The 23,081-nt window shown below is 49.4% G+C and overlaps 1 protein-coding gene across 1 annotated transcript in view; it reads left to right on the forward strand.

The window, feature by feature from the left end:
• The first annotated feature begins 4,347 nt into the window (after positions 1-4,347).
• SNTB2 (syntrophin beta 2) overlaps positions 4,348-23,081 on the forward strand; it is a 48,030-nt gene continuing 29,296 nt past the window's right edge. The window contains exon 1 of the mRNA XM_074968978.1: positions 4,348-4,819. Coding sequence (XP_074825079.1) covers positions 4,348-4,819 — 472 coding nt within the window. The remainder of the gene's footprint in view (positions 4,820-23,081) is intronic.

A 23,081-nucleotide genomic window follows, 5' to 3' on the forward strand; every position in this document is an offset into this window, starting at 1 on the left:
TCTCCCTTTGTAGGGAGCTCTGGCGGGAGGAGATCCGTGGGATTGGAAGCAGACCAGGCCGGAGTTCTTTTAGCTGGCGACCTGTTTTCAGTAGGTGCCTGTACCTGGGGCGTGGGTTGAAATGTGCAAGTGACTGTGGCTCTTCTGTGGAACGCAGGCGCTTGATTTGGGTTTGGTTTGTGTCCAGTTCACTGCGAGTGCCATGATGAAAGTCACTGCGGCGTACCTGGGCAGGGACCCATCTTAGAATGTGGAACTTGCACGTGCACATAGCCCAGTTGGCAGCTTATTTATGGGCAAGTGTACAAATCTGGGCCTAGACGGAGCTGCAGGCAGTTAAATCGTAACTCAAGAACACTGACTGGCTGCTGCTGGCTTGTCTAAGTGGCTCTGGGCTAACCGTTCCCGGCCTGTGAGGGGGGCCCGGAGTAGATGTTAGGGCTGCACATACAGGTAGTGACTTGTTGCTGTTGTGTACATGCTGTAGCTACCTGTCTGCTGCTGCCTGCACTCACATGTCCCACCGCAAAGGCAGCTGCAGGCAGCTCCTTGTCCCCTCCAGGCCTCTCACCCCACCTCCTCTTCCAAGCCCACTTTACCTCTCCCTTCCTCTGCATGCCCCAGCACCTACATAGGTCAGCATGGCCAGGTGCACCTTGGCTGGTGGTAAATGACCCAGTCCTCTCCACAGTGGGCATTGCATGAGGCAGAGCTGGCCTGAAATGTTACTACATTTAAAAAGGACAGTCTGCTAGTAGCTTCTGTCCCAGGAGCATAGACAGACTTCCATCTTGTCCCAGAACCTGGACACTAATCTGATGTGTATCTGGCTCAGTAAGTGATTATGAGCCACTTGAACCCCATGCTGGACACCCCTGTTCTACCCCAAAAGTTCTCAGGCTCTTTTCGTAGTGTGGGTTGTGCCTTAAATTGTGCTGTGAATGCCTCCCTTCCATTTACCACGCCCCCTCCCCCCCCCCATTTGCCATCATTTAGCCCCACTTCCCATCCCATAACCTTCCTGTGCCAACTCCAGCTGATGTTTACATGGAAGAGAAGTATCAGGGAAGTGTTAAGGGATGTTGGTTGTCTCTTAATATGACTTAACAGCTGGGCTGGAGAGCCAGCCCCATGGGAGCAGCCAGCACTTTGCTGACCAGTCTGAGAACTGCTGTTCTGCATTTTCCTAGCCTTTAAGGGTGATATTTTGAACTCTGTGGTGTAGAAACAAGCAGGAAGATGCCCACTCAGCCTTTGTATATCATCAAACAGCACCCTGGTTTGCTCTGCTCTAACACGGTGCCAGCAGGGGGCTCTGTTCCCTTAGCTTTTAGGATACTGCTAATGAAAGAGAGGAGAGGAGAGATTGAGTTGGGAGGAGAGATTGAGTTGTTCTCTCCCGAGATGTACTTGGTGCTGTCTTGACGCAGAGGGCTAGACTAGATGACCACTCAAGGTCCCCTTCTAGCCCTGCGCTTCCATGATTCTAAGATGCTGCAAAACTGAACTTGGATTTTCTGGCCAAAGCAACAGACTTGTGAGAGACAGAGTAAAGGACTGCGTGGGTGGCTCCCTCTGGGCTGTCAGCTTGTTACAGCTTGGTAGGTGTCAGAAGGAAAGGAGGTTAATTCACAAAATGTGATGAATAGAGATATGCTCAGGCTTGCAAAACCGTGATCACCGTAAGCTTGAGTTTCCCTGCTGATCCGTGAAGGGAGACAGAGCCCAAGCCTGGTTACAAACAGGACATCATCTTTAGGGCTCCATGACTGCCCCCTTCTCCCCCAAGGGAATAATACTTAGCCAGACTGCATTTATGTGACTGCTGCCATCCCTACTCCGCTGGGCTGGCATTTCCATTCATCTCCTTTTTCAGGGGCTCTTGTTGTGGCTACTTTAATTCCCCTCCTGCTGGAACTCAGTGTGGCATGTCACCTTTTAACAATCCATCTGGCCTTCCAGCACTTGCGATTATCGTGCAGCCCTGTTGGCATCGGTGTACCAAAGGCCAGCCCTTGGACTGAGTTACAGCATCATCTGTCCAGAGGAGGAGGAGGCAAGAGCTCTCCATCAGAACTCATTCAGCAGGTAAATTACAGAATAGCAGCTCCGCAGATTTCGGCAGCTCCAGTGAAATTAGATGACCTTTCAGTTCATCTGCAAAAGCTCATGTGTGGTGAGAACATTTATACTAAATAGTGAATCAGAGCAGGTCTCTGCCCACTCACACGCTTCAGCAGGAAACCACAGTTGCAAAGAATTGCTTTGTAGAGTAGGTTGTTCCATCTACAGTGGAAAGCAGCCCCCGCTCCCCATACTGTAGGCTACCGCCCTTTGGTACTATTTATACATCTGATCAACAGGAAGGATACCTAAAACAAGCCTCCAGTTATACAAGGGCAGTTGTTGCTTTTCCCAGCTTTTTTGGTCTTACACAGCAATCATGTTAACATTCAAACCCTGCGGTGCTTGTAATTCTGGAGTAGGCAGTCCTGATACATTCTAAGTTATACCCCCCCATACTTATCATTTGTTTGTGATCACTTCATCCTGAAGCACTTGAGAAACCACCTATTAAACATGATACCAGTCTTATAAAATAGTATTCCCAAATCCTAGTAACTTACATTGCATGGGTTATTGCTGTTTGTTGCATATAATATTTAGTAGAGGTCTGATGTGCAAAAACACCTGACTGTGTGAATAAAACTTGTATCTACTGCTGTTTGAGCAGTCGACAGGGCTAGAACACAGGGGGGGAAATGTAGCTTAGTCTTGATAGATGACTTCTTTAACTGAGTTTTTCCTAGTACTCTGGCCACTTGATTTCTAAAGCAAAAATGCCTATATCCTGCCTCCCCCTGAAACCTTGGAACTGCTCTAATTCACAATTCCCTTCATTCTCATGAATGAGAATGGAGTGTCAATTTAGTGTGGTTCTTGCTTCCTGAACCACCTTCCCTGACCCCTGCAATCACAGTGCACTGGGCCTGAACACTTAGTGCCCAAGAGCTGGAAGGAGTTTATTGTATTTCCCCTCTCTCAATAGGTGTCCTCAGGAGTCTGGGATCACTGGTGATTACATATGCTTGAGTTAAAAATAGTGCTCCTGCTCTGAAGGATCAGCTGCCAAGGCCCAGCCTCAGGCAGGAAGTTAGCAAGCTCCAGGCTGATGGGGCTGCACTACTCTCAAGTAGGCCTGCAACCAAATTTCTATCTTAATATTGGATCTGCTGCTACACTAATGCCATCTATGTAAACCTGGTTATGTTCCCCTTGCTCAGGGCTACCTTTTTCCTTGAGCAAGAAACTGAAGCAAAGCGAGGTGATCTGGAAGACCCTTAGGTGTTCCCCTCTAGGCTTTGGCTACACTCTGGTTCTTCAGGAGGGAAGGACCTAGTGGCCATACTCCTATCCCCTCTTCCCCTATTATTAATACTGTTTAGCCTTGCACTGTAGGCTGCACTGAACTGTTTCCAACCCATGCTACAGCTTTGACTTCTAGCAGCTGGGTCTTATCTCACTGCTACGCTGAGCCGCCTATCAGGGTAAGAAGGGCTCTGTGGGCTTCCACAACTGGGCCTCCAACTTCACCTCTGATCTGCTCCAGTCTCCAGGGGAGATGGTAGTTTTCTGCCATAGCTGTCCCCTGCCCTGGACTCAAGTCCACCTTGGGCAGGGCTGGGAGGACAGAGGCCGCGACTCCCAGGTGGGTGCTGAAGGCAATGTGGCTGGCTAGGGGCAGTGGGGTGGCGGCTCAGGTGTGCCAGGATGAGGGAGGCCCATCTTATGCGGGGGGGGGGGGGTATGATCTACGCCATGGGAAGGGCCCCCGGTGCCCACCTGCTGGGTATGGTGCGGACAGCCCAAGCTGCGGGTGGGCCCCACGGCGTGGGGGCAGCTGCTGCCCTTGGACCCAGTGTGGCTGGGCACCCTGCTGGGATGGGGGCCTGTAGCTCTCCTCCCCTTGGCCCCGGGGCAGAGAGGGGAGGAGCCTGCAGCCGAAGCCCCGCCCCTAGCGACCTGGCGGTTTTATGACTGCTGTAAGGGAGGAGCTTGAGGAATAAGCCCCGCCCCTTACAGTCTTCCCGGCGCTGGGGCAGCCCGCCCTCTGCCGCCTCTCGCTGGGGGGCGGGGCTCAGGCCTGCAGGCACGCCCCCTTCCCGCTCCCCACCAATCGCGCGCTCCCATCGACGTGCCGCCCCCGCCCGCTGCGGGAAGGAGGCCGGGCGGGAGCGCGAGCCCCGCCCCTCCGCCAATGGCAGGGCCGCGCCCGCCCTCTCCGCAGCGGGGCCGGAGCGAGCGGGCCCGGGCCGGCGCAGGAGCCGCGCGCGGCGGGCGGGCGGGATGGCGGTGTGGACGCGCGCCGCCAAGGCGGGGCTGCTGGAGCTGTTGCTGCGGGAGCGCTGGGTGCGGGTGGCGGCGGAGCTGAGCGGCGAGGCGCTGAGCCTCACCTCGGAGCCGCCGCCGCCCGAGCCCGCCGCGCCGCCCAACGGGCTGCCCCACGGCGCCGAGCGGGGCGGCCCGGAGCCCCGCCCGCCCTCGCCGCCCCCGGCCGAGCCGGCGCCGCCGGGCGTGCGGCGGGTGCGGGTGGTGAAGGCCGAGGCGGGCGGGCTGGGCATCAGCATCAAGGGCGGGCGCGAGAACCGCATGCCCGTGCTCATCTCCCGCATCTTCCCGGGGCTGGCGGCCGAGCGCTGCGGCGCCCTGCGCCTGGGGGACGCCATCCTCGCCGTGAACGGCACCGACCTGCGCGACGCCACCCACGACCAGGCCGTGCAGGCGCTGAAGCGGGCCGGCCGCGAGGTGCTGCTGGAAGGTACCGGGGGCCGCGGCGGCGCGCGGAGCTTTCCCCCCCCCCCCCGGCCGGGGTCTGTGAGAGACAAGCCCCCCCCCCCCCCCGGCCAGGGTCTGTGAGAGACAAGCCCCCCCCCCCCGGCTCTGCTGCCGGCTCCGGGACAGGGCCTGGGTCCCCTGGGCGAGACGGGGGTCGGGCCGAGTGCTCAGCCCCGGTGTGGCCCCGGGCCAGTCCCTGAAGCCGGTCCGCGGCTTGCGTGGGCCGATGTGTCCGTACAGCGCCTCGCACGCGTGGCCCCCCGCCTGCTCTGGCCTGTCCAGACCCGTCATGTTGCTGTTAGCGTACGTGCGGGCTCTGAACTCCTGGTGGCATGGAGGGTTGCCTGTGTGTGGCCTACAGGCAAAGGGTGGGCGATGAAATTAAGAGCTTTTCTGGCTCATGGTGCAGTATGATCCCCTCAGTGGTGGGGTCTTGCAGGGCGGGAGTATGTGTGTAGGAGGAGCAGCAGCAGCCCAGTGTTTACATCTGAGCTAGATACTTGGTTACTTTGGGTTGGTCCAGCAGAATCTTGCTTTCCTGCAACTGTGCTCATTTGTACCCCGTCCCTGGGCAGGGGAGCTCTGTTCACAGGTGCAGCTCTGTAGGTTAAGTTAGTGCCTGAAAACAAGCTCCTCCCTGCTGATTTCGTGTGTGGTCCTAAACTGAACAGCTCTATCACATACAATTTTCCTTCATTTGCATTTCAAAGCTCCTGCTCTGTGGCATTTGTCCCGGTTGGGTTCTCTGTAATACAGAAGCAGAGCAGTGGGGATAGCCATTGAGTCCTCTTTGGAGATGCTGTCTGTAGGGCTGCTAGAGTGAAACTCCTGTTTCACAGTCTGTCATCTCTAAGTAGCCCAGTGTTAGCGGGGACATGTCCTCACCCTAGCCCTTGTAGTGGATCTCCTATATTGAAGTGTACTTGCATTCCCATGGTTGAAAGATGTGGTAGTGGGTGTAAGGCCATGCCTGATTTGTCTGTTGTTTTAGGGAAATTCATGAGAAGTAGCCTGGGGGCCACAAACCGCAAGTGAAGATGTTATTTGGTGCCTCCCTTTCTTTCCCAGGGGGATCGTTCACTGCCTGGCTCACATGCTAGCAGCAGCATCTGCTGGCTGCTAAGCCCCAGCCCATGGTGAAAGCTTTAGTGCAATTCTGATCCTCAAGTCTGTTGTTGTGGCTTTGCCTCCAGTAGAGATGCTGCTGCTATTCTGCAGTTGCTGTGTAGCTCAGCGTCTGCAGCTGAACCCGTAAGGTAGTATTTGTGGTTGGAAGTCCCTTATAGCCGAGGGCCTGTAACTAAAAATGCAGCTGTACAGACTTGTCCGTGGGTGCTTGAGCAGTAAGGTTTGTGAATGATGTACTCCAACACCACTGGAACAGACTAAATTTAAACACTGGGCTGCAAAGCAACTAGCCAAAGTTTTCTGTTTGCATGAAGGTGGAGGCACATGCTGTGAGCTCTTCAAAACAGTCCTCCCTTAACTAGAGGCCCATGCTGCTGTGTTGGTTTTGTGGGAATAAGTCTTCTCTGTAACGGAAAGTCATTGGTGGCCTAAAACTTTTATGAAGGAAAGCAAACTGCAGTATTAGGTGATGGATTTAAGTTTGTTCTGTAAAGTTACTGGAATCAAACTTCTGATTGCTTGTGTGTGGGTGGCATTCTGCAAAGAACATTGAGTTCTCACACCTTGGGACTGCAGGTTGGATGGGATGGTCTGGAATGGGGTCGTGACCCAGGTTATTACATGGTCATGAGCTCCACCCCGCTTCTCCTCCAGCATTTATAATAGTTAAATGTAAAAAATGTGTGTTTAATTTATAGGGGGGGGGTCACACTCAAAGGCTTGCTGTGTGTGAAAGGGGTCACCGATGCAAAAGTTTGAGAACTGGTCTGAAAGAAGTTGGGATGGCTTCACAGCATCATTTCCTGTGCCCTGAACATCCTGACTTGGACAGACTACTTATTTGTCAAGAGCCTTGTTTTATGAAAGTTCTTGCAAACCTGTTTTCTGAAGCAAAGCCTCTACATACTGGTGCAAAGAATGTGATGGGAGAGTTGCTGGTGATTGGAGGCAGATCCAGAGGGTCTTAAAAGAGGAATTTATCTGTGGAAAGCTGAAATATGCAGCAAGCTAACCCACTGTTAGTGATGAGGGTGACTGCATTATCTGAAAGATTATAGCAGTAAGAAAACCATAAAGCTATGTTCAGAAGGGTTGTAAATTATGGGGTGTATTTTATTTCACTGTCTTAGCCGTCCAGTGCACTGCTGTATCATGAAGGCAGAAGGCAGTTTACGCATAATTTGTTTAATACTGTGAAAAGATTTGATTCTTGCTGAAGGTAAAATGTGGTTCAGGTTTGCTATTCCTTTGGGAAGCTGCTTCCTTGAAGTCTGCATGCTGTGATATGAAGATGTTGGTATTTTTAGATTTTTTATTTATTATACAACTTTTTGATTAAAAGGTGTTGAGAGCATAAATTATCTGCTGGTCTAGGGAGTGACTCTGTCATTAGTAATCTGTGGTTGCAAGTAGGGGAAACTGAGCGATTTCTCTTCTAAACCGAACAGAAAAATGAATCTTAGTTTGCAAGATGCATCAGGAAAGCAGACAGAGAAACCTTGATTTCTGGAGAGGTAATTCCATTTTAAGACCTACAGTTCCCACATTGAGCTGTTTGGGTAGCTTCCGAGCTCTGGAGAGCCAGAGGGAGTGAGTCTGCTCTTTTACTGCGTTCCCTGGGCTGCCTTTCTCAACGACATTTATGATTCTAGTGAGAACTGATGCCTGAAGCTGCCAATAGAGCTTCCTTTTAAAGTCCATCAGTGGCTATTAGCCAAGATGGTCAGGGATTCAATCCCATGCTCTGGGTGTCCCTAAACATCCAACTTTCTGAAGCTGGGACTGGATGATGGGATGGGTCGCTCGAAATTGCTCTCTTCTATTCATTCCCTCGGAAGCACCTGGCATTGGCCACTGTTGGAAGACAGGACGCTGGGCTAGATGGACTTCTGGTCTGACCCAGCTTGGCCTTTCTTATGTTCCTGTACTCTGACAGATGGCTGCCAGAACAGGGGTGGGTTTGAAGTGTAGCTGCTGCCTCCAGAATCTACCATCTTGCAGCAGACCTGAGGCTGTCGGAGTAAATCCTGCAGGAGTCCGAGGCTAGATGTTCTAATTCTAGTTCAGCTTTCTAAATCCTTCCTGTGCTCATGTGGCTGATTTTGAGGTACCTTCTTCCAGTGATTGCTGCTAACGATTACATTAACCCTTTAAAATGTAAAGCCTGAAAGTTGCTGACATGTGGTAGAGTCCTGAGTCAGCAGTGGAAGGCTTGGCTGCATTGAACCTCTGGTTTGCAAACTGGGCTAGAAATCTCATGAAAGTTTGCCGGGAGATTTCCAGCACTTCCTGGGCTTTTCTGTCACAGCCAGTGACTGGTGATACATGTATAAGGGACGAGGGTTTGGGTTTGTCTCTGTAGCAGAGCATCATGCCCCAGAGCTTTAAGAGTTCAGTCCTTGTGGAAGTAATTGGTGTAAAAGTGATCAACATGACAAGAGATTGCATAATATTCTGCCATGCAGAGCAAATATGACTCTAGCACTACCATTATTTGACATGCTCAGACAAGAAATATAAAATAACCCAGCCTTCCAAGAGCTTGAACGAGTAATTCCAGGTGGATGGTCAGTGCTTTGGGACTGCCAAGATAAAATTGCTGCGTTCAAGGGGATTCCATTCAAAAGTCACGGTGTAGTAATATATTACAGTATCAGGCTGAGCATAATGCACTGATTCCCATCAGGGTACAGAGATGTGTAAGAACTGCCCATAGGCTGTAGTTGGATACAGTCTGGGCACTGGCAATGTAGATGCCTCCTTCAGTAGCAGAGTGCAGTTCAGCACATTCCCATCTTGGCATTTGTTTGTTTTGCTATGGCTGCCCATAAATGTCAGCTTTATGTTGATTTTTGGGCTGTGGAACTGGCTTGAGAACACACGTTTTCACATACAGCACCAAACAGACATTATATGGGGTCTAATGAGGCCATGTTCCGCCTGGACTGCATTAGAATTGGTGACCTAGAGTAAAAAGGCTATGCAGCCCATTACCCATATCCTTGAACCCCCTTCTGAATTTCAAAGGGACTCAGTAGTGCTGCTGCCGGGTTGCTAGAGTTATAACATGAAGGGCTCCAGCTGATGCACAATTGTTGTGAACCCCAGCATGAAGACTAGAGCTGCCAAAGAATGCTGATTTACCCCAGCTCAGCTGTAACCTGATAATTTGAGCCTTTGGGACCTCTGGAGAGAAGTCAGCATTGCTCTGCGGTGGCTGGGAAAAGATTTCACGTCACTTCACTAGCTCCAATCACAGTTATTGCTTTTAACAAAAAATGCACTTGTCACTTAAACACTCTCCATGGCATTACTTTTAGCTGATGGGATTGGAGGCTGGTCTCTAATTATTGGATGAGAAGCAGAGAAAGTTTCTATTCAGGTCTTATGTGCCAGACTTAATATTTCTCCTCCTCCATCTGTTCCCCTTTCACTCCTTGTCTCATATTGTAAGGTTCCTTTTGAGCCTCTTGTACAGAAGAACAAGTGACTGTATATTTTTAGAAGTTTGTCCTGTACATTTCACCTCAGTCATAAGAGAGACGGCTCTGAGATGCCAGAGCTCAGAAGTCAGCCTCCCTCACTTTACAATCTGGAATGCATTACAAAATGCTTCTTGCTTTCTAGTGGGGATTGTAAATCTGCTAGTGTATCAGCTGTACGTTATCTAGTGACCCATTGGTACATGGCTCAAGTGAGAGTCTTTCTGGGGTTTGTATATTCACGTAACACAAGAACCAGGGATCACCCAATAAAATTAATAGGCAGCAGGTTTAAAACAAACGTAAGGAAGTACTTCTTCACACAACACGCAGTCAAGCTGTGGAACTCATTGCCAGGGGATGTCATGAAGGCCACAAAGGAATTAGATAAGTTCCTGGAGAATAGCCAAGATGGTCAGGGAGGCAACCCCATGCTCCGGGTGTCCCCAAACCTCTAACGGCCAGAAGCTGGGACTGGATGACAGGATGGATAATTTGAAATTGCACTGTTCTGTTCATTCCCTCTGAAGCATCTGGAATTGGCCATTGTCAGACAGGATATTGGGCTAGCTGGACCATTGGTCTTGACCCAGTGTGTCTGTTCTTACATTCCAGCATCTCTTATATGGAGGTCTCATGAGGTGTGGGCAAAGGGCAGTTAGCGTGAGGACTGGGTAACTGGTCCAGTCAGTAGACTGCTCATGCTCATCTGTGCTGAGCCCTGCCAGAGTGGCCTTCTATAGAAAGGCCCCTGTCATATAATGGTTAGAGACCTGATAGAATCTGTGCAGTAGTATTATTTGGGGACTCTAACCTTGGATGAACCGAGTACCTCAGACTGGCATATTACAGATCGGCACAGAAGTGCCATCATACCAGGAGAAGAAAATGCCATCCAACTGCTTTGCAAAAGCCAGAGCTAGTAGCTGCATCCAGGGACAAGAAGGCAGCGATTAGAGGTTCACAGCAATTGTATTGGTGGTCTGCTGCTTCTCACGCTTGAGAGTGGTAGCCAGTGCAATGCTTGCAGGGCACTGGGCTCATCTATAGCCCAGTGCTTGCCCCTCCTTTGCTGGTTAGATACGGGAGCGGTTAGAGAGACTGTGTTTCTGGGGAGTGGACCCCATGCTGAGTGTTTCCCTCCCAGGACTGCCTCTGAATCAAGGCTGTGTGTGAATGTGTTTTAGTGCACTATTTGATCAGAAGGTTTTCTGAGCTGGGGGATGGGAAGCTCTTCCTCTTATTAATTCTAAAGCAGATTCCTGAGACTTCAGAGCAGAACTTCCAGGGAATGGGGCAGGTTAAAATTCAGCCTGTGTGGCTCACAAAGAGGAAGGAGAGCTGCAAGACCACCGCAATCTAGATAAAATTCTGCATGTTCCACAGTTTTCCCTCTCCAGGTCTTGCTGCTTTGCTGGCAGCCCCCAGGGATGAGGGTTCTCTGTGGAGGGGCTAGTGGGGTATGAGCTGCAGCTTTTTTAAGACATGTTGGCAACCCCATGTCTCTAGTCACTTCCAGCCATGAGGGGTGCTAGGGGAGTAAGGGCTTGTCTTCGCTGAGGTGTTAGCTCATGGTATAATGCAGGTGCTCCTAACCAGGCTCCTGTGCACACCCACAAAGCTCTAGTGGAGCTCTAAAGTCCAGCTAGCTGTGCCATCAACAGGGCGCTGCTGATGCTCAGCCAGTAATGCAGGGGCAGGACTCGGCTCCTCTGCTGCTCATCCAAACACTGTGCTGCTAACCCAGCTGCTCTCATCCTGTGGAGCTGCAGGGTTGTGTTGTGGTGTGAGCTGGGCTAACTTGAGCTAACACTGTCCTGAAGAGGGTATGTAATCAACCAAGCATGACAAGTGTTCTAAAGAACCTTAAAGTACCAGCTGTGAAGTTCAGAGGCTCCTCCTTGCAGGCTGTGGCAGTACTGAAAAGTAGCACTGAGAGTTCTCTACACTTTATCTCCTAGGTATGTTTCCTGTCTGTCAAAGCCACATGCCGAGGCCCCCTAGTCTTGTTGCCCAGAGAGTAACGTGCTGCACAGTCTTCCCCACAGGGTTCTGCAGTTGATACTGCTTTAGATAGCTTGGTCAGCTAACCGCTTAAAAGAAACTGCCCTGATGACTGACACACACACACAGAGTTCTTCTAGCTACTGAGGCTCAGTATCTTCATCAGTGTATTTAAAGGTGTGTTCTAATCACCTTATCAAAACCTTTCTGGTTCCCTTTAGTGCTAACTGTTGCTGTCTTTGTGCTTGTGTGCCACCTTGTTAATTACTGCTGGAGGACATGCCCACTCATGTACTTTGCCAGCAGATGCATGTTTGGCCCATAGCCAATGCTGAAACACTCCAGTTATTGCCGAGATTTGGCAAGTGAGTCTGCAAAAGGCCTAATTCTTCTTACTAAAGCTGGTTAACAATAAACTTAGTGTCTGAATATTTGTAACGTTCTGTGTTCTAGGGACGACCTGCAGCGTCACTGTTAAGCTGTAGTATGGCCTGGTTTTATAATGTCAGTGCCTACCAGCATGAATGAGACTTGTGAAAATCTGCTCCCCAAGCAGCCATTGGGAGACAACTGACTCTTGCGGTGATGGTAGCATTTCAGCTTAAGGGGTGAGGAGAGCCTATTTTAAACATTTAATTCAGGACTCCGTAATTGGAATGAAGTAACTAACCAAGGTAGATCTGGCTCAACAGCAGCTTTTACAGCCCCCCTCCCTAACATCTGGCATGGGCAGAATATCTGTTATGCTTGTAACCAAGGGCTGTTTGAATAGCTGGGGATGAATCAACCCCTGGCAGTGACAGGTGGAGTTAGGCGTCCTCATCAAGGGCTGTGTGAGAGGGAGGGAACAAGAGTGGGAAGGGGTTAAGATCCTAGTACACTTGGTGGAGAAAGTCTCAGCCCTAAGGCAGCTTCCATTGCATCAGGGCATAGAGCTAACCTGGGTTTCAAAACACACATGACCACTTCCTCATTTGTTAAACTTTATCTTAAATCCCAGGCAATGAACTTTAAGCTGGAGTTGAGGTTGGTAGAACACCTTGGTAACTTACAAGTGGTGAACCCTACAGGAGAGCTGTAGCCATACACCAGACAAGCAGCAGAAACCCAAGACGTTCAGAGTTAAGGTGCAATTTAAAGAAGCCCAAACACTTGCCAGTACAGAAATTCACAGTTAGAATGTCCCCAGACCATATATCTTTCTTTGCAGCAACTCCAGCCTCCAGTCTTTCCTTTGTCCTTTACACGGCAAGGGGCCAGAGCCTGAGAGCCCCTTACTCAAACAGTTAATGGTTTACAGGATCAGGGTTCTTGTTGTAAGGTGGGGTCTGTGGATCAGATGCTTCTAAAGGAGTTCAGAAGTTCCTGAGACGTTCAGACTGCACCTGTGGATGCCTTAACTTTGGAGAAGTCAATGTCCTGTTGCAACGTCCATACCATAGCAGCTTCCCACTTTCCTACCATCTCCTCCCACAAGCTTTAAAGAGCCTGGGGTCTGGGGAAGTTCTGAGGGCTGTATTTGTACTGACTCTTCTGTATAACGTCACTAGCGAGTGTGAGGCTTTGTCACTGCACTAGCTCATTCCTTATGAGTAAGTGCTCCACTTTCCTGGCCAGGCCTGGCAGGGCTGTGTGCGTAGATGCACTAGCTCAGGAACAAGGTGGTTAAGGAGAACTAGGTGATCGGTATGTGTGTTCCTTGTATTGCAGTAGCACCCAGAGGCTGCAGTTGGGGATTGGGCCCCGCGGCAGTAGGCTGCAGCAGCAGGCACCCTAGATGTACTTTGTGATTCCATAGAAGTAAAGTGTTGGGAGTTGCTTCCCTTTCCCAAACTATCTGAAACCATTTTGCAGATACGGCTGCATTTCTGGCTCAGAGCTGACTCGCCACGCTCACCACAATGCACCTTTAAAATGGCAGCTGCAGTTTGCTAGGGTCAAACTAATTGGCACACGGCAGCACTCACAATAGATTGGAATTAGAGAAGATAATGGGGTTGGGGAAGAGGATTAAATGAGAGAAGGGCATGAAATCCTCTGAAGCAGGGTTTGCCTTGCTTTTACCTCGTTCACTTGAAAGCAAAGAAGACGTTTCTCGAAGTGCAGGCGCTTTTAGTGTGCATAGGAGGGAGGAATGATTCATTGGGCTACCAGTCGTTATTGCTCCCAGCTGACAGCAGAGTCACTGCTGAATGCCTGTGTACTGGAGTTAAGCAGGTGAGTGGCTTTGGTGTCTTCCAAGCATTGCACTAAGGAGTGCATGGCCAAGGCTGCTTCAGAACCACAAGCCTGAAAGTGCAGCCACCTGCCCTGCTGCAATAGTGAGACAGCAAAACTGTTGTGAGCAACAACTGCAGACCAGCCTCTGGCTTTTGCAGTTTTATATTAGTACGTCAGTAAGCTCTCTCAGCTTCCTTCTTGACCTGCTCTGGGGGTCTGCTGCTCTCCAGCACTTCCAGGTTGGTGCTGGACTCAAATCTGCATTGAATGCTGCTGGGAATGCAGAGCGCTTGTCTTTCTGTGACCATTACCAGCTCACCCCACCCTTCCTCCCTGGTGATGTTTCCTGTGCTGGTATCAGACTACTGAGCTGACCCTTGCTGAACCAGATCAAGCTCTAATTTCTTATGAGCAGATGCAGGCATCAGGCCTGATATTCCCTGGGGAGCAGTGGGTTAATGTTTGACTGGCCTCAGAAGTAGGAGGAGGGAAGGGGCGCATATGTGACAAAATGATCTCTCTTGTAATTAGAGAGAGCATATGGCATCTGTTCATAACACTGAAATGAAGTCCAGAATCTTTTGTTCAGATGTCCAGCCAGCATATCAGGGGAGAGAAGCACAGCTTGTCTGCAGAAGACTGATCTTCCCCCACACAAGTGCATCCATCTCAAAATGTCTCCTGCATTCTTGGCTCCTCCGTCTAGGTTCTTGTTAACACATTCCTGTTTACAGTCGCCTTTGCCACCTACAATGCAGCCAGTCCCTGTTGTTCCTGTAGGCTGACCTCCGGTGTTTGAATAGTCCCATGTATTCCCATAGCTGGGGGTAGTGCCTGACTGTTGGGGCTTTACTGCTTGAGGCATGCAGCAGAGATTTTGATGGGTTCGTTGGGTAGCTGTTTACCAAGTCTTGCACCACGTCAAGTTTTGGTTGGTTCAGAGTAGCTTGTATGGGGGGTGGTATTTAGTCACTGGGGGGATCTTGGTTGCTGGTCTCCTGCTTTTCTCCTTATCCCTTTGGCTAATTCCCTTTCCAAAGGCTATCAGTGGAGCACCTGGTATTGTCCCCCCAGTTAGAAAAGTGGCATTGTTGCAAAGTTCTCCCTGAAAACCTGAGAGTTCCCTCCAACACAGAGTATATCACAGTGCTTGATTCTGCTTTTTTAAAAGGGGTTAAAAATCCAACCAGCCCTGGCAAATCTTCCTTCATGTACGCTGCAAAAATAACCATGTGGAAAAGCTGCTGAGGCCAAACCACATTACTCCATGGTGTATTCTTGGCTATGTGGCTAGGGAAAAGCCTGTTCTTACTGTGTCGTACTTTGGTCGCCTAGCAGAGGTAAAACCTAGGTGGTTAACACTGTTACAGCATGGCCCTTGTTGTGCAGACAAACTTCTTGCCTTCGACTTTGCTACAGTTGTTTCATCGTGGCTGTGTTTATAGTCTAGAGGCCAACCTTAGTCTCTTACTCTGAAGCTCACTTGTTCGCTGTGTAGGCAGCTTTTTCATGTTTATTTGTATATTTTTCCTCTCCCAGTTAGAAGTTCTGTGTTCACTTTTGGTAGCTCCTTTTTCTCGGTATTTCCATCCATGCAGTTCATAAATTAATGGATTTGTAAGGCCAGAAGGAACCACTGATTTGGGGCTGTTTTCATGTCCCAGTGAAATACATATTAACCTCAGGAAAGTAGGGTGCTAGGTCGTAGCCAATTCCCTGGCTTCAATAGCTTGCACACTTGAATGATAACCGAGCTCCCAGTTTTGTCCCTGTTGGATTGCGGGCTCCAGCTGTTACAGGACAGCAGTCCCTGTCTATCGAAGGGCTGTGTTGGCTTTTTCCTTTTCTGTGAATTTAAGCTGTGAAATGCTGTAACGCATTCTTCCTCAAACACCAAATTAATCTGCAGGGTTAGAATCCGTCACTAAGGATGGCTTACAGTTGAGGCCCAGATGTAATCCTGACAGCAGCAGCGTTAGCAGACATGGGCAGAGCACAAACAAGGAATTCCAGCCTGTCCTGAGAGGGATGGACCTTCCAAGCTGCGAGTCCTTGCTGGGCATCTTGCATCCTCTCTGGCCCATCTTAAAATACATTAGGCAACTCTTGAAAGTGATGGTGACAAGCTCTGACTCTTCTCCTTCCCTCCAAGAACTTGTCGTGTCACACTGCCTTTTATTGGTCCCCTTTGGCACACCTTTAGCTGGGAGGAGAGCTGCAATAATAGAAGCACCAGGTTTCCATGTGCAGAGGGGATATTGTGCCTGTTGCTGAGGCCAGCCCTTCACTGACATGGGTTTTAGCTACCAAATGCAATTCTAGACCGTACAGTTCCAGCTTCGCCTTTCTGTACCTGGCCAATCCTGAATGAGGCTCCCCCATCTGGAGCTGCATTTGGCACAGTCAGACGTGATGAGGTTCTGGTTGTGTGCACACTTTGCTGCCATGTTCATAGCAGCCTTTGGGATTATCTGATCAGGTTCGTTTCACTCACTCAAAAATCATTGAAGGCTCAGCAGCTCACAGATTTTCCTTTTCAAAGAGTCAAGCCTTTAGCCCTTCCTTGAAAGTTGGGGTGGGGTTTCAATGACCCACCTGCGTTCCACCATGTGGGTTATGCTTTGGTGGTATTTAACTTCCTGACTGTATTGGAAAACAACTTAGAACAAAGACACCAACATCCACATCTGATGGCCAGCTGTGTAGCAGGCCCCTTTGCAGAGTGCTGGATTAGTGCTCCACCTCGCAGGGTTCACCCATCTCCAGTAGGGAGGAGAAGATTAAGGTGCATGGAGCTGTGTAATCCTGGGATAAGTGCTCTGTCTGCTTGCAGGAGGTTAATATTAACTCTAGTTTGCTGCCCTCAGCAAGGGCAAACTTCTCATCACAGCATGGATCTTGGTCCAGCCATGCCACTTAGCTGAACCGATCTGATGGGAGCACAGAGCCAAAGGAAGAGGGCAGGGGTTATTGGCTTGAAGCTCATATAACCAGATGAAACTTTTCTGCATGGCCTTGGCTCCTTTGCTCTTTGCCATACTAACACTCAACACCCACTGCTCTTACAGCTCAACAGCCCCTGGACACAAAGCATGGGTCCTGAGGAGGTGGGCCTGGCTAACCATGTCTATGCACCTGTCACAGACAGAGACCTAATCCAGAGGTGGAGCTGGCTGCATTAGTGCTGCTCTGCCGCCCCCCCCCCCCCCCCGTGCAGCCCCTGGTACTTCATTGGCTGTGTAAGGAGATGCTACAATGCAGCGTTAACCCTCTGGTGACTGACTCTCTTCTTCCTGGTTAGTTGAAAATGTTGCCTTTTGGAAGGCAGCTTGGGGGGCCGTGACCGAATGCAAAGTTCTGATCAAGCACCATGAGAGCCTGGCTTTGTCTCATGCCGCCTTGGGGTGATGTGTTAGAGCCCGGGAATCCAGTGAGTGGTAATGCAGAGGGATGCTACCTTCAGCAGAAGTCTGCCCATACCTTGTCATCAGAACCGAGATTGGAACAGTCTGTGAAGACTCTGCAGCCTGTATTTGAAGAACTCCCCTTGTGTCTGGGCAGAATCCAGAGAGATGCTGGAGGGGCCTTGCTTTAATGTCCCCTTTGCCGTTGAGGAGCCTGGATAGAGCAGCACCTGCTGGTGCTGAATTCAGCAGTGTCAGAGCTCGCTCTGAGCCCATGGCCAGGCTTGGTGACTGAACCCCCCACCCCGGCCCCTGAGGCTGATGGAGCCACCGGACAACTGGCTGCACTGTGCATGTGATGGCTGGAGGTGGGTATGGCCTTGGGAAGCGGGATGAGCTCAGACTTCTGACAGTGACAGGAGTGGGAGAGGGTGTGGTTGGTCATCATAGGTAGGACTAACAGCAACACCTGGACTGGAATGGGGCAGGGGAGGGCGGGAGGCCAGAGCGGAGGAGGGAGTGATGACCAAGGGTTTGAGCTGGAAGGACGGGTGGGGCAGTGTGAGTGATGCTGAGGCAAACTCTTCCCAAGGTTGGAGACCGCCTGGACGCTGGGGAATGCGATTGAGAAGTAGATAATGTGCTGCGGTGCTAAGCCAGGACACATGAAGGCTAATGGACTTGTCAGTGGTGCTCAGAGGGGCTGGGGTTCTGAGTTGGAGGATTCTTAATTCCTCTCAAGAGTTGGCTTTGGCTACTGCAAAACTCATTGCACAGAGCATTGCCAGTAAGTGACACGCCCCAAGGCCAGAGGTCTCCTTGTGTGCTGGTGTTCCTGTTACAAAACCCCATCTTTGAGACATTTGAAACTTGATCACTTTGAGTGAGACTGAAACTTGGGAAACAGGCTGAGACCAAAGAGGTGAAATAATCTATTAATCAGCTGTGCCAGTTTGGGATCGCTTCCTTTTCCTGAGCATGAAAAAAGAATTGCTCTGCAAAGGAACTGAAGACGTGTGGCATGTTCTCCTGACATGCCCACTTCTGGCATTACTGCTAAAAGGCTGCCTCCTGCACCTGCGCAGGCAGACAGGGAAGTGGAAACTGAAAAGCCCTAGCACAGAGGTGGGTAAACTACGGCCCAGGATCAGGCCCTTGAGCTCCTGTTGGGAAGCGGGGTTAGGGGCTTGACCCGCTCCGCGTGTGCCATGGCTCTGCGTGGCTCCCACAGCTCCCATTGGCTGGCAACCGCGACCAGTGGGAGCTGCAGGGGGGGCACCGCCTGGCCGCACCTCTGCATAGGAGCGGGAGGCGGGGACATGTCGCTGCTTCTGGGAGCTGCTTGAGGTAAGCACTGCCTGAAGTCTGCACCCCTGACCCCTTCCTCCACCCCAGCCCTGATCCCCGTTTTACCCTCCAAACCCTTTGGTCCCAGCCCAGAGACTCCTCCTGCACCCCCAGCTGGAGCCCTCACCTCCCCCCCACCCCCCCAACCTGCACCTCAACCCCCTGCCTCATCCTGGAGCCCCCTCCCACACCCTGAACTTCCTTTCTGCACCCCAGGGCCCACACCCCCAGACGGAGCCCTCACCCCTTCCCACACTGCAACCCCCAGTTTCATGAGGATTCATGGCCCACCATACAATTTCCATACCGAGATGTGGCCCTCAAGCCAAAAAGTTTGCCCATCCCTGCCCTAGCATCTTCATGCTGTCGCTTCTCCTCCATGCTGGACAGCTCTGCTGCCTTAAGCAGTCCCATCGGGATGCTCCTTTAGCAGAGTGCATGATATCAAAAGCTTGTTCTTACCCTCTGAGAACATGCTACTATCCTCAGGGGAAAAAGGCAAAAACAAATTTGAAACCTAATGTGTAACACTTCTAAGCATAAATTACAGGAGAGCCTGGTATTGGATCATTCTATATTGATTGTTACACAGTTCCACCAAATGCCATAAGCCTAAATCAGAGGATCAGACTGTCTGGCTAATGTGTAGGTAGTTTAGAATCCCAACTAGTGGAATCAGCTGGCTGCACAGCCCTTGTGTAATCCCTCTACTATTTCTCTCTCAGCCCCTCTGCTAGCTTGTCATCACAACTCATTGTCTCTGCTTTCTGCGTCCTGTCTTACCACGGAGCGTTGCACTCGCCTTGCTGCTGTTGGTTATATTCTTGTTTGACATGATTGGGTTAATTGCAGATGCCCATTTGGATCAGACCCAGACAAAAGTCAGATGCAAATAGCCACACAATTTTCACTTCTCATGATACAGAAGCTCAAGAAGCGTGGGTGCTGGTGCCACTAATGTAAGCTGGTGAGCCTTTGTCAGCAGCTCTTGTGCAGCTATTGGGGGACCATGCAAAGGAGGCGATATGTGTTGGGTGCATTTGTGGCTTAGGTTACTTTGAGGGTCCACTGTAAGGGTTTTGACACTAATTTCTCCGTTTGGGGAAAATAACTATCAGAAACAAGAGAGTTCACAGAATTCTCTGTGTTGAATGGGGTGAGCAAGGAGTGCAGGTTTTGCTGTAATACTGATTTATCTCCTGTTTGTATTCTGGAGAGATTTAAAGGGGAGGCATCCCCAAAAATGTAGTGGGCAGATGCCCCCTTGTGGTCGAGACTGTGGGAAAGCCACTCTTATTACTGAAACCCTGAACTTCTAAATAAAGCAAATTGTTCTGCCTCAGAGGCTCTGAATGCCTGAGCGTCCTGTTTTATGTTAGCAGTGCATATTGTCCACTGTGTGTGTGTGGTGTTGTAGCAGGATGGTATATTGTTTGGGTTTTAATGGTGCTTTCATGAATTGGGTTGCAAATATTTGATGTGGAGAGGACTAAGAAAGACTTTGAGGGCTTTTCAGATATTTTCCCAAAGCCGTAGACAGTTTCAGTTCATAGTGGGCTATAGCTAGTTTGCTTTTTTCTTCTCTGCTGACTTGTAGTTCATTAGTTATTGCCTTCAGCTTTGTTCCCCTTCTTCAAAGATGTATAACTAGGATTCACTGTCAACTGTCTGTTTTCAGGATCTGGGTTCCTCCAATTCTCTACCTGCAAACATGCCTTATCCCTAGCTGCTCCAGAGCTAGGACATTTAAAATATGAATGCTGAGATGTTTTCACTATTTCCTTGCCTTTTAGGTGGGCATGGGAGCATTAGATTTTTAACAGTGAAGGTCAATTTCATCATGCATACACAGATCAGCAAAAAGAATATTCCCATCAATTACTGAAATTTCCACATAGGCAAAGTAAGAAAAATGCTGCTTGAAAACATTAAAGTTTGACTTAAGGATATTTACGTTGAGTATTTTGGCATGTGAGGTTGATGATGTATTTTAAGTTGAGGCTTTAATTTTTTTAATCTCAACATGTACTGTCATTAATTTCCCACTGCTGTGAAAATTAAAGTAGATAAAAATAAAAAAATGCTTAAATATAAACATTGATGTTATCATTCAGTTATTGGAAAAAAAAATTGAATTCTGCCAAGCCTACTTGCATCAGGAGTGTTCTTGACCTCAGAATCATCTGTGCCTTTCCAGAGCCCCTGAGGTCAATGGTTCATGCAGGGAGAGCCTCTCTGAAGGGCTGGGGACAGCATGTGCAGAGCTACACAGGTGAACTTGGCGTGTTAGGACCTGATCCTGCATCTATTGAAGTGTCAATAGGAGTTTTGCCACTGACTTCAGTGAGCACAGGATTAGGTCCTCAATGAAGTCTTTCACAATGCAGCTGTTAAACAGGAACCACTTCAGGAGTCTCCTCTTGTGACCGCTGCTAATGGCAGCTTCAGAGGAGCTGCCGTGTGAATGCTGGTGTTCTTAGTGTGGCTCATCTGACCACAAAAGTATGTTACAACTGACGGGGCTGTAGAAAGAAAAAAAACGTGTTTGGCCCAGTACCAGTGAGGAGGCTAACACAAAACAACCCTGCCCTAAGTAGCTCTGGCCAGAACTCTTACACTGGGTGCCCAAAGCCACAGTAGGCACCCTGCTGACAGTGGGTCATTTGTCTGAGGTACTGAGCACTTATAGCTCCCACTTCAGTGGGCGTGGGCCATGCACGGAAAATCAGACCATTTTAGTAGGGTGCCTAATTTTGGGCACTTAAATGCAGCACAACATTTTCTTTAACTTAATTCAGGACTAGGTGTGTCCATCCTGCGGAGGCCAGATCAGTGCCTACTTAGGTGGATACATGCTATATGTCTGCTACGTGAGGCAGCCTTCACCTATGTTGTAGTTAACATATTTAATGTTAAATGGTTGAGACTTAGTGGGTTATCCCTGAAAGGCCTTGTAGAGGTCTAAGTGGCAAAAAACCCACCAAACTGCTTCTCCCAGATTCAGAAAGATCTCTGACTACTTCTGCTCTAAGTTTTGGGTCATCCCTTCACTGTCTCTGATGGAGGATTTGGACAGGATCTTTGGAGAACGTTGTGACGTTATTGACGTGAAGTGTGACTGTATAGATCATTGTTGCAACCAAGGTCCTATAGTTGCATCAAATCTTGTACAAAAGGAGGTCAAGTAAGGTGTCTATGGAAAGGTGGTAGTTTGCTGGTTATGATTACGCTGTTTGTGTGTGTGTATTGGCTATGTACTTGTATCTCAGTGTGTTTGTTTGTTTGATTCTAAGTAGCATCAGTGAAGCATTTGGTCAGCTTCTTGAGAAAGGACTATTCTGAATAAGTGCCCAATCAAGAAACACTCAACTGACAATGGACTTTGGGAGATGCCAATCCACATCTGAGCTTTCCTGGGAATGTTCAAACTAACATGTAAACAATGGTGTCAGCCTGCAAAAAGCTGAATCATTCATGGACATGTGACTTGCCCAGGCGGATACAAACTCCATCTTGTTGCTGTGACTTTGCACAGAAAAACAAATGGGTTTCTGCCCACAAGAGAGAGACTATAAAAGGCCCTGGAAGCCTCTCCATTTTGTCTTCAGCTGGCTCAAGAGAGAGCCTCCCCACCCCAAAGAGATGCCTGAAAGAAACTGGGACAAAACTGTAACTACGGGGGGGTGAGAGAGTGCTGGACCCAGGCCATAAACCACAACGTTGGTCTGAAAAGGATTGGGCTCAGACTAGGAAGGAGTCTAGTCTGTGAAAGAAGCTTATTGAAACATCTCTGAGGGTGAGATTTATCTGTATTCAGTTTCCTACTGTATTAGGCTTAGACTTGCGTGTTTTGTTTTGCTTGGTAACTTACTTTGTTCTGTCTATTATTACTTGGACCCACTTAAATCCTACTTTTTATACTTAATAAAATCACTTTTGCTGATTGATTAACCCAGAGTAAGTAAGTAATACCTGGGGGAGCAAACAGCTGTGCATATCTCTCTATCAGTGTTATAGAGGGTGGACAATTTATGAGTTTACTCTGTATAAGCTTTATACAGAGTAAAATGGATTCATTTGGGGTTTGGATCCCATTGGGAGCTGGGTGTCTGCGTGCTAGAGACAGGAGCACTTGCTAAGCCGTTTTCAGTTAAGTCTGCAGCTTTGCGGGCCTGGGTCAGACCCTGGGTCTGTGTTGCAGCAGACTTGCATGTCTGGCTCAATAAGGCAGAGTTCTGGAGGCCCAAGCTGGCAGAGAAAACTGGCTCAGAGGTAGTCTCAGCACATCAGGTGACAGTCCCAAGGGGTCTCTGTAACCGAACCCGTCAGACATCACACAAGACTGTAATAACCCAAGCTTCCTGCTTTGGTGAGTGGAACAGCATGAAGCTGTAAAAGTGAAGGGCTTCACCAGTGTTGACCACAACTTTGTCTTGTGTTGATGTGTCATACGTATTCTTATCAAAACAGGTTTTGCATTTAAAACTAACAGAGAAGGAAGTATTATCTGTAGATAATGAATTGAGCTGATTTGTTTCTGGTCACCATGTCCTTTAAAATTTTAAACTAGATCTCATCCTCTTGAACCTCATTTGTACTCAAAGATTGGAAGAGGAAAAAGAGCTGTCCTGCCCCCGCCACCTCCTAGAGAAGTGACTCT

Source organism: Natator depressus, chromosome 12 (assembly GCF_965152275.1).
Source record: "Natator depressus isolate rNatDep1 chromosome 12, rNatDep2.hap1, whole genome shotgun sequence".
Lineage (NCBI taxonomy): Eukaryota > Metazoa > Chordata > Testudines > Cheloniidae > Natator > Natator depressus.